This window comes from Lithobates pipiens, unplaced genomic scaffold (assembly GCF_037356315.1).
Source record: "Lithobates pipiens isolate NorthernLeopardFrog02 unplaced genomic scaffold, aLitPip1_a1.2 Scaffold_27, whole genome shotgun sequence".
In the NCBI taxonomy this organism is placed as follows: domain Eukaryota; kingdom Metazoa; phylum Chordata; class Amphibia; order Anura; family Ranidae; genus Lithobates; species Lithobates pipiens.
Window position 1 is genome coordinate 80,499,864 of NW_027507788.1, and position 15,276 is coordinate 80,515,139.

At 40.9% G+C, this 15,276-nt stretch overlaps 1 protein-coding gene across 3 annotated transcripts in view; it reads right to left on the bottom strand.

The window, feature by feature from the left end:
• LOC143933940 (carnitine O-palmitoyltransferase 1, liver isoform-like) overlaps positions 1 to 15,276 on the bottom strand; it is a 203,607-nt gene that overhangs the window by 64,066 nt on the left and 124,265 nt on the right. For 2 of the 3 annotated variants that reach the window (XM_077457117.1, XM_077457116.1), the window contains exon 9: positions 8,899 to 8,986. In XM_077457117.1, the coding sequence (XP_077313243.1) occupies positions 8,899 to 8,986 (88 nt within the window). Of the gene's footprint in view, positions 1 to 7,836; positions 7,922 to 8,898; positions 8,987 to 15,276 lie in introns of all 3 variants that reach the window. The other variant, XM_077457118.1, reaches the window with a different exon arrangement.

The window sequence follows — 15,276 nt, forward strand, 5'->3', positions numbered from 1 at the left end:
AAATAGACTAAATAAAATAGAACAGTACTTACAGAAGATAAAGTTACCGGTCCTATTGGACGAGGATGTAAGTCATTTAGAAAAAGAGAATTCCAAGGAAGAAATTGTACAGGCAGTCAAGAAAAGTAAAGCTGGTAAAAGTCCGGGGCCGGACGGCTACACATCCTTATACTTTAAAAGGTTTTCAGGTACCCCGAGACACTTTTTCCATTTAAATATGAATTCTATTGGGGAAGGCCTGAAGATTTGTGAACATATCACTCTTGGGTAAAGAAGGGAAGGATCCAACTCTGTGCTGTAGCTTTAGGCCAATATCCTTGATCAATGAGGATATTAAAATATATGCAAGGATTTTGGCCGAAAGACTTATGCCAGATTGCATTGAGAAAGATCAAGCAGGATTTGTCCCTGGGAGGGTGGTAAGAGATAATATCTTAAGAACAACTTTATTGATGCATGTAGCGAAAAAGGGAAAGAAACTTGTTCTTTTCCTATCAATAGATGCGGAAAGGCTTTTTATAGGTTAGATTGGCACTTTATGTTGCGGACACTATATACATTTGGCATAGGCCCACGAATGCTGAGGTGGATAGAGGCTTTATACTCTAACCCTATGGCTAAAATCCAAGCTACACAATGACACGCCAGGGATGCCCCCTCTCCCCCCTACTCTTCGTGTTTTCCCTGGAACCCTTTTTGGCTTCTATAAGAGCAAATTCTAAAAAAAATAAAAATAATAAAGTATAGAAGTGGCTGGGCAAGAACATAAGACATCCGCATGTGCGGATGTTGTTCTGTTATATATAACGAATCCCACACAAACACTCCCAGAGATTTTATTAGAATTGAGGGAATATGGGATCATAGCTAATCTCAAGATCAATATGGAGAAAACAGACATATTAGATATCTCAATCTTCTCAGATGAAGGAAAGGATCTCAGAATTCTGTATCACTTTAAGTGGAGGAAGAGGAGATTGAAATATCTGGGAGTGTTTCGGTCAACATCAATACAGGATCTATATCGGGACAATTACTTGCTCCTATTAAACAAAATCAAACAAGATTTGAGAGGATACCCTGCGCATAGATTATCATGGTTCGGCAGGATAAGTGTCATCATCAACCCAAAAGCTTTGTGTATATTTTCCAGTGCCTTCCGATACATATCGCTGGGACTTATTTTGATATTGCAAAAGTTTAAATGGAAAACATTTATGCCAACAAAACTTTACGTGGATCAAAAGGAAAGAGGAGAATTATTCCTTCCAGATCTCGAAAAATACCATGCGGCGGCAATACTGTGGAGAGTTATGGACTGAGTACATGGCTATCCATATTAATAAAAATGGGTGTCGCTAGAGGCAGAGATGAGTAAATCTGCTTTGAGTCAGAGTATTTGGATCCCAAAAAAATTTAGAGGAGACTCAAGAGGAATGGCGCCAATTACCATAGAAACAGAGTTTGGGATAGAGCTGCACAATTAATCATTAAAAAATCATGATCTCGATTCACCCCCCTGACATCTCTCCTGCAGAGGTTGCCGATTTTTTCACAAACAAGTGGAGCTATCTGCTCACTCAGCTGTCAAAAGAAAACATCTGGGCAGTCTGACAGGTTTTTTTTTTTTTTTTTTTTTTTAACTTGCAACATTGTAACCAAGCTTCTTTCTTAGATCAAAGGGATACACTTCTGTGTAAATAAATAATCTGGGCAGACTGCCAAGTTTTCAACAAAATGTAAATGCAGGAAGTTTAACCACTTAAAGTCTAAATCTTTTTCTGACACTTAATTTAAAATCAATATTTTTTGCTAGAAAATTACTTGGAACCCCCAAACATGATATATATTTTACAAACATAAATATGTGTCTACCGGCACAAATTTATTTTATATCTAGTGCACAATTTCGTGATACACCCCTACTAAAAATCAGTTTGCTGCTGTCAAATGTGGTTCCACTTAAAGTGAAAACCTGAATAAAACAACAAAGATTATATGCTGACTGTGCTAACTTTTGTACTTTATAACCTTATACCCAAACAAGGTTATAAAGTATAAAAGTTAGCGCAGTCAACATATAATCTTTATTATATATATTTTAGCAGAGACCCTAGGGAACAAAATGGCAATTGCTGCAATATTTTATGTCACACTGTATTTGCCCAGCGGTCTTTCAAATGCATTTTTTTGGGAAAAAATTCACTTCAATTAATAAAAAAAAAAAAAAAAAAGTAAAGTTAGCCTAATTTTTTTTTGGTTTTAATGTGAAAGATGATGTTACACCACGAGAATTGTGAGAGAATCTTGATCTTCTAAGGAAAAAAATCGTGATTCTCATTTTAGCCAGAATCGTGCAGCTCTAGTTTGGGATAAGCTTTTCAAAAAATATTTCTTGGCAATATAATAGTCCTTTGATGCCATTGACAGGCAATAATTATTTCCCTCCAGGCAAGGATAATAAACTTTATTTAAAATGGACCTCTCCAGACTGTCTTAGGCTAAAAGACTTCCTGAAGGGACAAGTCCTTTGCTCACTATCCGAACTGCGGGGAAAATATGGGGTGACATCATAGGATACATGCAGACAGACAACTTCAACATTTTGTAAAATCTCTCCAGAAACCGCCCCACTCAGTTAGCAAGCTTCATGGGAAAGACTAGTCGATCAAGAGGGAATAGACGGGGATTTCAAATGTTTATAGGTTGTTGATGAGCCCCCCGGATGGGGAATCCCTGTGTCCCTTGGAGGGGTGGGAACTGGAACCAAACCAGTTAGTGCCTGAAACAATGAGAAGTAAAATTTTGGATGTTCACTCATCTTCAATAGACACAGGGATGCAGGAAATTAATAAAACTATTTTAATAAGTGGTATTATGACCCAATAAAATTGCATATAATCAGTCCAGACTTGTCTCCTCTATGTTGGAGGGAATGCGGGGAGATCAGAACACATACAGACATAGGGTGGCAGTGTCCCCTAATACAACCTTATTGGAGGGAAGTACTTGACTGGATAAATATGATTAGTGGGAATGAAATTGGACTTGATCCCTGGCAATGCCTGTTCCATGGAACGGGGATACCAAGGAAGAAATACAGAGCAACAATTACTCCATTTCTGCTGAATACAGCAAAAGCATTAATCCCGAAACAATGGAAGTGCAGTTCTGAGGATAAAGGATTGGTTTAGGGAAGTAGACAAAATTAGCAAAACATATGCAAAATAACTCAGATTTTTTTTTTACCAGTACTTGGAGGAGTTGGTTGGAATTTAGACAAACCCAGGTTTATGTGAACTGTATGGGAAGGAACTAGGTGATCCACTGCCCTGCATCCATGTCCCCCCCCCCTTTTTTCTTGAAGGAAGTCGCTGAGAAAATCCAATACTATAGGCAATGGGTGAGGATATTATAAAGGGGTTGTTTGTGTTCTCCTTTGGTTTTTGGTACACAGAAAGTGGGTACACTTTATTGGAGGAGTTTTTGATGGAAGTAAAAAAAAAAAATAGAGAATGTCACCTCATTATAAACTTATAAAGAAGGATTGGGAAACTCAGTTTTATTGTATAGAGAAAGAAGTCACTGAGTGAATTAAACACTAGTTAAATTCCTCATCGCCCCATCCCCCCCAGAACACCCCCACCCCCCTTTTTTTTCTTCTTTCATGGAAATAAGTGCTTTTAGGAGGGATTGTCAAAAAGGAGTAAAGAGTTTAATCTTTCCTTTTTATTAAGAATTGAGATATTTCACCTTTTATTTACGCAAGAAAGAATGGCACTAAATATTTTGTTATAGGAAGGGGACTAGAGCACCTATTACAAGCACAAGGATAACACTTTTGAGTGGAACAGGTGGGGGTGAGGTTTTTTTTTTTTTTTCTTCTTTCCCTTTCTGGGGAGGGGGTTTGGTGGAATACATTTAACATGATGGAGTATATTAGATAGAGCCATGTCTGTGTCAATTGTGTTTTATGTATTATTTATATGCCTATTCATATGGTTTTGAAATGTTTTTATTTATGTGTATAAAAAAATATAATAAAAATAATTGAAACAGTGTGTATGAGGCCTTATAGAATCAAGGCGCTAGAAATACCAATTCTGCAATTGTTTTGGTAAATCATCTTAAATTTACTGTTGCAAAGTCCAGTCCAGGAGGAGAGGTCCGCTGTCATCTGTATTAAAGAAATTGCCAGACAGATATCCCGAATCCATGGAAGGAAGAGCGAGCTTTGCTGATTGCCCAACTCAAATTTAACTCAACATGTCAGCACACAGATAGCAGTAGAACTTTTTGCAGCCTTTTGTCCAGCCTCAGACTTTGCAACAAGTGCCTGTGATTATTTACCAAGCATAAAAAGTAACAGTATTTTTCAGGACCATCTGTTTAACCACTTGCTTACTGGGCACTTAAACCCCCCTCAGTCCCAGACCAATTTTCAGCTTTCAGCGCTGATGCACTTTGAATGACAATTGCGCGGGCATACAACACTGTACCCAAATGAAATTTTTATCATTTTTTTCCCACAAATAGAGCTTTCTTTTGGTGGTATTTAGTTACAGCTCGGAGTTTTATTTTTTGCTAAACAAACAAAAAAAAAAAAAAAAAAAAAAAAAATCATGTTTTAATAGTTTGTTATAAAATTTTGCAAACGGGTCATTTTTCTCCTTCATTGAAGTGCGCTGATTAGGCGGCACTGATGGCTGCATTGGTGGGCACTGATGGGCTGCATTGGTGGGCACTGATGGGCTGCATTGGTGGGCACTGATGGGCTGCATTGGTGGGCACTGATAGGCATAGTTAAGGCGGCACTAATGGGCACAGATAAGCAAAGATGGGCACAGATAAGGTGGCACGGATGGGTGGCATGGATGGGCACTGATAGGTACCACTGATAGATGGGACTGATGGGCACTGATAGGTGGCACTGATAGGTGGCTCTGATAGGTGGCACTGCTGGGCACTGATGGGCGGCACTGCTGGGCACTGATGGGCGGCACTGCTGGGCACTGATGGGCGGCACTGCTGGGCACTGATGGGCGGCACTGCTGGGCGGCACTGGGTCGCAGCACCTTTGAGGCAGATTGTGGGCACTGTGGGTGGCACTGTTGGTGGCACTGCTGGATGGCACTGTGGGTGGCATTGTGGGTGGCACTGTAGGCACTATGGGCACTGATGGGGGCACTGATGGGGGGCACTTACTTTTATTCAGGATGGCACGGCGGTGGGCAGGTGGGCACTGGCAGGGGGCAGGTGGTCAGCTGTATTGCTGGCCGTGATCGGGACTGATGTCCCGATCACGGCCGCCGGTGATCGGCTTTTTTTTTCTCTCCTCGCGCTGTCAGCGCGAGGAGGAATAATAGCCGATTACCGGCTCCGTTCTATCACATGATCAGCTGTCATTGGCTGACAGCTGATCACGTGATAAGGGGTCGGGATCGACCCCTTGCACGGATCGGTGATCAGGCGAGTCTCACGGACTCGCCGATCACAGAGCGCGCCGCGCGCGCCCCCTCAGGGGGCGCGCAGGCCGCTCGTATCCGGGACGACGTCAATAGACGTCGTCCCGGAAATGTAGGTCCGCGCTAATGCCGTCATTTGGCAATAGCGCGGATCTGTAGTGGTTAAAGGAGAAGTACAGCCAAAGCTCATTTGGCTGTACTTCTATGGACCACAGGAGTGCAGCTCGTCAGAGCCAGTCCAGGCTTGGCATCATCACAACCATGGATTCGGGATCCTTCTAGATTCCTGGACCGGCACCCAGCTCAGCCTCTCAGCAAGAGACTAAAGCCCCATACACACTATCAGATTTTCTGCTGATTTTTTCCTTCAGATTTACCAAAACCATGTAGTACAAGGGCCTGCCTGATTGCATACAAATTGAAACTCCTAAGGTTTGACCTCATATTATATGGTTTTGGTAAATATGAAGGAAAAAATCTGCAGAAAATCTGATAGTGTGTATGGGACTTGACAGTTATTAGCTCTCTGCTCAGGGAGCTGTGAGAACCGAGCGATCGGTGATGTTATGGAACCCATGCTGCATCCTCCTAGGCAAGTATGAATAATAAAAAGAAAAAAATCTGTACTTCTCTTAACTTCCTAAGTATAGGAGAAGGAACAGTTGGGATTTAAAGTTAAACTGAAGACTCATTTAGAACAGACCTCAAGCAGGCAGGGTATTATCACAGATGATACATGCAATGTCTTTGCCAGTGCTGGCAAGGGACCTGGACCTTTAGATAGGAGGCAAATTTAGGTAGGTTTATATGTTTTATAGATCAACTTATAATACAGGGTGCACCCATGTCACTTTTTTTAACCACTTCAGACCCAGGCCAATTCTGACATTTCTCTCCTACATGTAAAATTCCTAATTTTTTTGCTAGAAAATTACATAGAACCCCCAAACATTATATATGTTTTTTTAGCAAAGACCCTAGAGAATACAATGGCGGTCATTGCAACATTTTATCTCGCACGGTATTTGCGCAGCAAATTTTCGAACGCGTTTTTTTCAGAAAAAAAACAGTTTCATGCTTAAAAAAAAAAAAAAAACGTAAAGTTAGCCCAATTTTTTTGCATAATGTGAAAGAGGAGGATACGCCGAGTAAATAGATACCCAACATGTCACGCTTCAAAATTGCACGCGCTCGTGGAATGGCGCCAAACTTTGGTATTTAAAAATCCCCATAGGCGACGCTTAAAATTTTTTTACTGGTTACATATTTTGGGTTACAGAGGAGGTCTAGGGCTAGAATTATTGCTCTCGCTCTAACGTATGCGTTTGCTTCTGTGTGCGAGCTCACGGGGACAGGGGCGCTTTAAATTTTTTTTTTTTTTTTTTTTATTGTTAATTTTATTTATATTTTTTTAGTTTTACACTTAAAAAAAAAAATTAAAAAAAAATTAATGACTTTTATTCCTATTACAAGGAATGTAAACATCCCTTGTAATAGGAATATGGCACGATCAGACCTATTTACAGTGAAATATGGGGTCAATAAGACCCCATATCTCAACTCTAGGCTGGGAATAAAAAAAAAAAAAAAAAAAAAAATAAACGATCATGGCTTCCTAGCCAGATCGGCGCCGTTAATTTGAATACCGAGGCCGGGCGTGACGTCATAACATCGCGCCCGGCCTCCGAACGATCATAGAGACTCTGGGGACAATCTAGTCCACCGGAAATCTCTATGATCACTTGTGGGGCCGGCGGATCCTGTGACCGACTCACCGATGGAAAGTCGGTAGAAGCACAGGAGGGTGGCGGGAGGGGCGTCCCCTCCCGCCGCCCGTAAGAACGATCAAGCGGCGGAACAGCCGCTATGATCGTTCTTATGGTGTAGGGAATCGCCGGCTGAAAACGGCAATATCTGAATGATGTCTGTGGACTCAGGCATCATTTAGATATAACCAGCGAAACCCCATGACGTCAGTAGACGTATTGCGGGTCTCAAGTGGTTAAAGAGAAATCTTGGTTTTATTATTACCATTTAGTATTAAGCATTTTATCTTTAGTAGTGTGTGCCTTTAAACATTCCCTGAACAATGTTATTTTGTTTAAGGCAAAGTTAGGTTGCTTATTCTTTAAACCAATACTGTATGGCAGTAATGATCTGGACAGATGGAAGAAGAGAAAGCACAAATAGAAGAGACTAAAATACCACTTCAAACTCCAGAACTTGGCCAAATTACCTGACACTGGCTTGCAATACTGACAGTAAACGAGATTCATCACCATGCTTGAAAGCGGTAAGCACATTTTTTGTGGGTTCTAGCTTTTATATGCTGTAAGTCAGTGATCCTTCAGATACACAAGATTGTTCCTACCTGTATCAATTCCTGGAATACGTGCCGTGTTAAACATGCGCTCACACTGAGCAGAGCACATAGGCAAACAATCTTGGATCAACAGCTGTATAAAAAGGGCAAAAAAGGGACCAACACCAAAGAGCACAAGACAAAAAAAACGCAAGGAAAACAATGATGACAGATTTAAGACCAAGGGTGTGTAAATTACAAAAACAAAAAAAACAAAAAAAAAAAAGGTGAAAATAGACAATACACGGGGAGACAACGATTTTAATAGACAAACAGATTGTGTGCATTGTGGGTAAATGATCAAATGAATATAGCAGGATACCAAGGATACCAAGAGAAAAAAAAATGAAAAAAAAATAATAAAATAAAATAAAGAAAAAAAACACAGAAAGAAGAGAAGGAAGCAAAGAAAAGACACTAATCAATAAAGACATTCCACCATTACAGAAAGATTCATAAATATAATACACTTTAAATGTTAATCCTAGCATCTGCTGATACAACCGATGCTGCAGGCACACACTTATAGGAGTTCAGGTTACCAATTTAAAGCTCATTAGGTTTTAAATAATAATGTTTGGAGCTTTAGAAATGGACATTATTGCTGTTATTAGAAAACTTAGATACGCTGGCCAAGCCAGGATATTTTATGCAGGTCCCTGATGCGTCTGAATACAAAAAAAAAAAAAAAAAAATCTTTGGTTTTAGCTCACTGTCCCCTACTCATAATTAAAATACCAGTTTTAAATGTACTGAAACTTAAATAAATGGATCATGTGGTAGTGACAGTACAACATCACAGTGAGGCCGTCAAGATATGTGCAACACATAAATATCTGACAGATGTAAGTTGTACTGTTTTGGGTAACCTGCCAGTGTCCAATACAGAGGAGCATGCCTCTTAGCAACTGTGATTTAACACAAAGCTCCAAACATAGAACCCAAAACCTAAAACAGATTTCACACATATATACCATTTGAAAGAAAAAGAGGAAAAAAAATCTGGCCTTTGTTAGGACCTATTCACCATAAGGCATAAGCGTTCTGAATGGGGTTCAGCTGCACACTTACCAGTCTCCTCTCCGGGTATGCGGGTGGTATTAAAGGTGCGTTCCCACTGGGATGAGCACAGCGGGATAATAGATCCTGGAACCCTGCTCTGTACCCAGTTATTACACAAAAGGGAGACGTCATGGGTACAGAAGCATCGCAGACACACCATGGGGGAAGATAACACAATGCAAGAGAGTTGACATCACTGTCTAACTTACATTCCCATTATGAAAGCATATTCAAAAATGAGAAACATTTTATCAGTTGTCTGGGTACGAGAGGTCTGGATTTGTTATGAAGGGTCATAGAATGAATTGAGGAGGCTGGAATTTAAAAAAATGTTGTCAATTTCCTGCACTTGTCTTTTAGTGGATACATGGAGGCTGCCATTGCTGACCAGATGCTGGTTACCCCATTCTCAAGCTTCTGGTTTCAATACTAACTCAAGATCAATATGTGCGAGGAGGTATACATGCTGGAGATATTAATGCCCATTAACAGGCTATTGTTTATAGCGCATAATCTTATCGATATGAAAGGATTGTCACCAAGCCCTCCATCATTTGAGGAATGGCACCTCCAGGTAAACGACACCCTCCTGAAAGAAGAAGTTTACCGAAATAGGGGCACACTACAATAAATATTACAAACAATGGGAGCCAAGATCAGTATGTGGATCAGGACTGCGGACTTAAAGCGTTTGTAAACCAAAAAAAAATAAAATAAAAAAAAGACGTTCCTGTTTCTTTAACCCCTTAAAGGACTGGGCCTATTTACAAGTTAAAATCATTTTTTATTTTTGCTGGAAAATCACTTAGAATGGCAAGACAAAAAAAAAAAAAAAGAAAATATAAAGAAAAAAAAACACAGAAGAGGAGAAGGAAGCAAAGAAAAGACCCAAAACACCCAAACTATATATATATATATATATATATATATATATATATATATATATATATATATATATATATATATATATATATATATATACACATATACATATATACACACATACACACATACACACACACACACATACATACACTTTTTCTTCCCCCCCCCCCCCCCCGACACCCTAGAGAATAAAATAGCAGTCGTTGCAATAATTTCTGTCACATCATATTTGGGCAGCAGTCTTACAAGCGCACTTTTTTGGGGAAAAATACACTTTTTTGAATTAAAAAAAATAAGACAAACAGTAAAGTTAGTCCAATTGTTTTATATATTGTGAAAGATAATGTTACGCTCTTCCCCGATCTCCTCAGACTGATAAACCAGACACCAAGAGGAGAGACACGGGACCTTGACGCACAAGTCCATGATATCGTGCGTCACATCTGCATATGGTTTGATGTTTAACCCTTTAAGGGTTGATGCCATTTTGCCAAGCATGAGTGTGCAAGGCAACATTATTTGGCTAGTGCATAACCAAAGGAGAGTGGAAACACTGATAGCACGTGGTGTGGTGAAAGCTTTGAAGATCTCACATCAGGACATTTTCATCTTTTGTTTGAGACCTCATGTATGGACTGTTTAATTACGGACTTTATATTGTTTATGTTTATTTTAGGTTTATTTTTGTTCACCAATTCATGAGGTTTTATCACCTGTCACTGTAGATTGTAGATGTAGATTGTTTATTTGGTCAGTTCTACCATTTAATTTAATTTATATTATCAAAGATAATGTTACGCCGAGTAAATTATCACGCTTCAAAATTGCACCCGCTGGAGGAATGGCGACAAAATTTTGCCCTTAAAAATCTCCATAGGCGATGTTTAATTTTTTTTTTTTTTTTGTTTTTTTTGTTTTACAGGTTACCAGTTTTGAGTTACAGAGGAGGTCTAGGACTAGAATTATTGCTCTTGCTCCAACGATCATGGCGATACCTCACGTGTGGTTTGAACACAGTTTTCATATGTGGCTGCGACTTGCGGATGCCTTCGCTTCTGTGTGCGAGCTCGGCACTTTAATTTTTTTTTTCTTATTTATTTTACTTTATTTTGACACTGTCCTTTAAAAAAATAAAATAAAAATGGGTCACTTTTATTCCCATTATAAGGAATGTAAACATCCCTGGTAATTAAAAAATAATATAAAATAAAAAAGCATGACAGGACCTCTTGAATACAAGATCTGGGGTCAAAAAGACCTCAGATCTCATTTACACTAAAATGCAATAAAAAAAAAAAATCCCCTTTAAGAGCTTTGGACGGAAGAGATGTTTGACGTTGCTTCTGGCCTCCAATCTTCCCCTCATTCGGCATCCAGGCTCAGAGGAGAGAGGGGGAGGCCAGGACAGGGGGATCGTGATTGTAGGGCTGCAGTGTCAGAAAAGGTATTTCCCCTGTTCATTTCTAACAAACACTTACACTTTCACTAACGGCAGCATATCTGCATGGGATACATGTAAAGTCACTTTTAAGTGTTTGTAAAGTCACTAAAGTGGTCCCTGTGTTAGAGAACATGATGTTCCCCAGTGTATGCAATTTAAAAAATATGCTTCCTAATACCTTATTTCAGAGCGCCGCTCACGTGACTACCCGCTGGTCTCCTCTCCCGATCTGGTGCAAAGCTGCAGGTGGGGAGGGGCTGAGAATCTCCCGCTGACACCAGGGGGGATGAGGGGACCAGTGGGCAGTCACGTGAGCACTGTGTGGCACTCTGAAATAAGTTCTTAGGCAGCATATTTGTTTATAAATCGCATACACTAAGGAGCATCATATTGTTACCCAACTAAGGGACCAATAGTAAAAAAACACAATAAGAATAGTAAGAAAATAGTAACCATTTTTAAAAAATGTAAGTAAAATAGTAAGAACATTTTATTTTTCCAGCAGGAGGGGAGGATCGGGGAGCAGATCGGAGCTGACAGGCAGGGGGGAGAGGACAGGGGAGAGCTGCGGATGACGGAGGCACGTAAACTGACCACCATATCAGGGGCTCCACGGCCATGATAACCCGTGGTCAGTTTACAGAGGTATTTAGGTGATATAAAGGGCCAAATTACACAGCACAAACACTGTGCTGTATAACATGCTTTAAAGCAGGGATCCTCAAACTACGGCCCTCCAGCTGTTGCGGAACTACGCATCCCATGAGGCATTGTAAAAAAAAAAAAAAAAACTGACATTCACAGACATGACTAGGCATGGTGGGAATTGTAGTTTCTGAACAACTGGAGGGCCATAGTTTGAAGACCCCTGCTTTAAAGGAACAGGATCCGTTTTTTTTTTAAGGTTATAAACGCTTTGACTCCGACTTTTCTGATAGGAGTACATGCTTTTGGTCAGTGACTTTCAAAAAAATAAAACCAGAGCTTAAAATAGAACTATAGGCAAAACCTTTTTTTTTTTTTTTTTTTTTTTTTCATAGAGCAAGGGAAGGTTATAACCCATGAGATTTTTTTTTTCTTGCCTTTGTGTCCCTTTTCAGAAATGTTCCTTCTCCAGAACTAGTGTCTCCATTGGAAGTTTTCCCCTCCTCTTTTCTGGGGACAACCCAAAATTTGGGATTTTATTTCCCTTTCAATTATAATGGTAAACAGGACAAAGATTGAATCTCCTTAAAAAGGGGCACAGACAGAAATAAAAACCAACAGGGGTTCTAATACCTCTCCACTATCCAAAAGCTAAAAAAAGTTTTACCTTTAGTTATACTGTAAACATAACGCTAAGGCAACTAGATTTTCAGAACGTGGTCACCAGTGGCAGTTCCCATATGGACAGCAGGTACTATCTGCAGCTCAAAAGATCTGAAACTTATTTCCAGATAATTTTCTGCTTTCTAGAGACTTACAAGAGTATGAATCTGAAACAAATATAGCACCCAAAGGGTGAATTAGAGGGCAATCCGTGTTCTACCAATCTGCCGCCTGTTCCTGGGCACCAACAGAACTCACATGTAGCACCTTCACCTTACTGTAGGTGGTACACTTCAAAAATGCCAAGATGAAGCATAGAGATATGCAGGTGCAGTCTTTTCTGTCCTGGAACTACCCAGGAAAAGGTACTTCCAAAAGATATCTGAAAGTTATTTGCCCCACTCTACCCTTCAAAATTCAAAAAGAAAACTTGACCTATTAACCATAGAACATTTAAGGGGGTTTCTTATGTAGAGGTTTTTTTTAAATAAATGGTGGCTTTGCACACAACTGCTGGCAGGGGGAGAGGGGAAGGGCATGCTTGTTGTTGCTGCTCAGGGTAATCAACACAAACAACACAGCAGCTAAATGCACAGTTGGGGCAACCAAAAGGGGACCATAAACATGTACACACAAATCTAAAACGTTATCTAAACAATAGCATTTAAGTATTTTTTGGTTATACTTCTCTGGGTCACAGGAGTGCACTTAATTGACCGCCTGTCAGCTGATTCTTTCAGCTGCCTGACAGCTGGCTCCAACTCTCAATGTGAAGTTGAAATCTGAAGCTAGCTGTGCCCACACTCTCTACAATCTTGACTGATGGAGGGAAAAGTGGAGAGCGGTGACTGACATTCACTGCTCTCTGCTCCAAGCAGATCAAGAGCTGATGGATCAGTGGTCATTTGATTGCTTAGTTGTCAGGGTTAGAGCCCAAATGGAATAACTGCTGCAGCATCACATTGAAACTGCAGCATAGAGGTGAGTATGTATGTTTTTGTTTTTAAATTCCCATATTTCTACTTTACCCGTGCGAGGCCCAGGTTTGCCTGCACAGGGATGCAATGGTGTCCCATGCATTCTCATGCAGGCAATCCCATTGATGTCAATCAAGATGCAGTGGCTCCATGGACAGAGTCACTGGTCCCATTTTGACATCCGTGCAGGTGCGTGTCCCCAAACGCAAACGCACACTGTTTGCGCTCAGATACATGCACCCAGACAGATGTCAAACTGTGTAACCTTTTAGTTGCTGAAAAAGAAAAAAAATTTTTTTTTTTTTCTAAGCATGCAAATCATTCAGTTTGATAGTAATATAAATACTACCAAATAACATCAAAAACAATGTGTTTACAGACAATCTGCTTTAAATTACCCTGCCAAGGCTCCCGACCTACTAAAAATACTAAGAATAGGCACTGGGGCAACAGGTGCTTTTCTTTCTAGGCAACTCCTCCTCTGTGCACTCCCATGTGCAAGCTTAAAGTGCAGCCTATTCAATAGTGGTGTAGTAGATCAATCGATCCAATATCGAGAATACAGTTCTGGTATGCACTTTAGAATTGCAGGAGGAGGTGGTTCCCCATGTTCAGAAAAGAAGAGTTGACTACAAAAAGACATTTGAGAAAGGACACGAACCTTGTAATGCTTGCTTTTACTTTACATTGTTAGTAAGTGTTGCGACAGAAGTATGATCTTGCTTGGTTTTATACAAGTATACTTTAAGGCAGGGGTGTCCAACCTTTTGGAGAGCGCAGGCCACAATGAGCAGAGTGGGCAAATGACAGGTCCGTGCCCACTCTACATATACAGAGCAGACAGACACAGCCCACTCTACGGGCCCTCTGATCCACCCAGACAGAAGGGGAAAGATCCCCTTCTGTTTTTTTAAAGTGGTTTGAATTGGACATCCGGGGTGTAAAAAGACATGGCCGTTTACATCTGATGCTTTATGTGGTTGAATGAAGGGTCCAACTGAAAAACAAACAGGTGGACCCGATTGGACCGTTCGTGTGAAAAGGGGCCCAAGACTGCTTTCACACTGATGCACTGCAGTTTACCTGCACCTAAACTGACCTCAATCGTCACTTCCTCAGGATTCTTGCAGTTATCGCTGGCTGCTGCTGTCCCCCAGGTAGGTATGGCTGGAGGCTGCTGCTGGCTGTTCTCCAGGGCTGGCATTACTGGTGAATACTGCTGGCAAATCAGTGTGACAGGATCTGGCGCTAGAGGAAGCATATGGCTGCAGTAGAGAGCAGAGCCGATGCTTCCTGTACCACTCCTGTCACAGAGTACATTTGGCATCACTCCCCCTGTGACAGGAGCTGGCGCAATCCAGGAAGCATCAGCTTGGCTTCCAGTCTTTACACTGATGCTCAGGGATAGCGGGTAGAAAACCTGTGATCTGAGCTTGCCGACCCACTCTCCCAGAGCAGGAGGTGGCGGGCCACTTCAGAGGGCGCTGCAAACCAGAGGTTGGGCACCCCTGCTTTAAGGCATAGACCAGACCGTGCAAATTTATTACCTGCAACCCACAGTTGCAGGACAGAAATTTGCACAATTCCCCCAGACAAAGCCGTCCCTGCCGGAAGAAGACTGATTATTGCTAGTGGCTGTAGCAGCTACTAGCGATAATCAAAAGTGCATCCGGCAGACTGGTTGAACCGAAGCTGATCGATCAACTTGGTACATTCAGCCTGCCCACACACGGTTCGAATCTCTACCGGTGCCTACTGAACCGGCTGTGTTTCGAG